General features: G+C 45.7%; 1 protein-coding gene across 1 annotated transcript; it reads right to left on the reverse strand.

The window, feature by feature from the left end:
• Positions 1-306: 306 nt before the first annotated feature.
• Positions 307-1,227, reverse strand: LOC128277045 (uncharacterized; the record flags this gene model as incomplete). Its single annotated transcript, XM_053015495.1, has 3 exons — positions 307-429; positions 496-787; positions 1,115-1,227. Coding segments are annotated over 3 exons (528 nt in total), but the record flags the coding sequence as incomplete, so codon positions are not given.
• Between the last annotated feature and the right edge of the window lie 15 nt (positions 1,228-1,242).

Below are 1,242 nucleotides of genomic sequence, written 5' to 3' on the forward strand. Positions count from 1 at the left end.
TCTACCGTTGCGGACACTTTGGTTTCATCCTACCGATCTCTTGCTTTTGAAGATCCACAACCTTTCTTACTAACCGTGTGAGAGCAATGGACCGTTGGCCGCACAAATGTATGAATCTCTCCGCCTGCAGGTAGCCGAAGGGTTGGTTAATGACTGAAAGCCCACCTCAACGAGGAAGCGCGACAGCACGGCAGGAGCTACCTTCGGAATGCTTCTTATCAACCCGAAGCTTGCTATCACTTCCTAAAATAATATCTACCTTCTTTTATGGCTCTATTTTTCAACATGGTCCCGTTTCTAAGCAGTTTAGCAGTTGTAGCACACTTCCGAAAACGGTATGTCGCTGATGGCCAGGGCAAGTATGTTCAGGAAATTCCAATTCCTAAACGACGCAATCATAAGATCGCGGTAGTCGTAGTTCGTGATAACCTGTGGATCAAATAAGAAGTAGATATTAGTGATCCGTTGTTATTCTTGCGGATCAACATCACTCACCTCCCGGGAAATCATCTGCACATGTTTATTATTCGGATAACCAGCGGTTACAATGTTGTTCGAGTTGTCGATGGACATGAATTGCAGCGAACCTGTGTAGTCGACCAGGTTCGCTTCGAAATCCAGCACTACTGCGATTTCGTGCCACTTCAAGGATGCCGACACCGAAACTTCCGTGTCGAGAAGCGTCTCAGTGAAGCGCTGCATATCCAGGTCAATTGCGCCTATCTTGGCGACAAACGCAGAGTGAAACGAAACCTGACCATCGATGCGGATGCCCTTATCAGATACGCTAGAGAGAGAAATCAATTGAAGTTTAACTTACATTTCTTAAACTGTGCTAATCGCAATCGTCCTTTTCAGCTCTACAATACTACTTTTAATCACATTGAAAAGGAGTGATTGATCGAGCGATTTACGCTAATCGTTAATTTTCAACAACACTTTTCCATTCCACTTTCCAAGGAAAACGATAAGACGATGCTCATAAATCATGATTAACTGTTATCGGTACTAGTGCCGCCCAAAAAGGGACTTCACCACGCCCGAAGAGTGACGGAGCAGTTCTGCACGGGTGCGATCGGATCGTGGCCAGCCGCGCAAAACGCTTTTAACTTACTTTATCGGCGCAACATAATCACCAATCGATAGCGAGTTTCCCGTGATGTATCTGGTCTCCAGTATGTCCACCACTCGCTTCCCAACTCTTTCGAAATAGCCTCGGGCATCAACGACTACAATAAAACA

The sequence above is a fragment of the Anopheles cruzii genome, unplaced genomic scaffold, assembly GCF_943734635.1.
Source record: "Anopheles cruzii unplaced genomic scaffold, idAnoCruzAS_RS32_06 scaffold03564_ctg1, whole genome shotgun sequence".
Classification (NCBI taxonomy): Eukaryota; Metazoa; Arthropoda; class Insecta; order Diptera; family Culicidae; genus Anopheles; species Anopheles cruzii.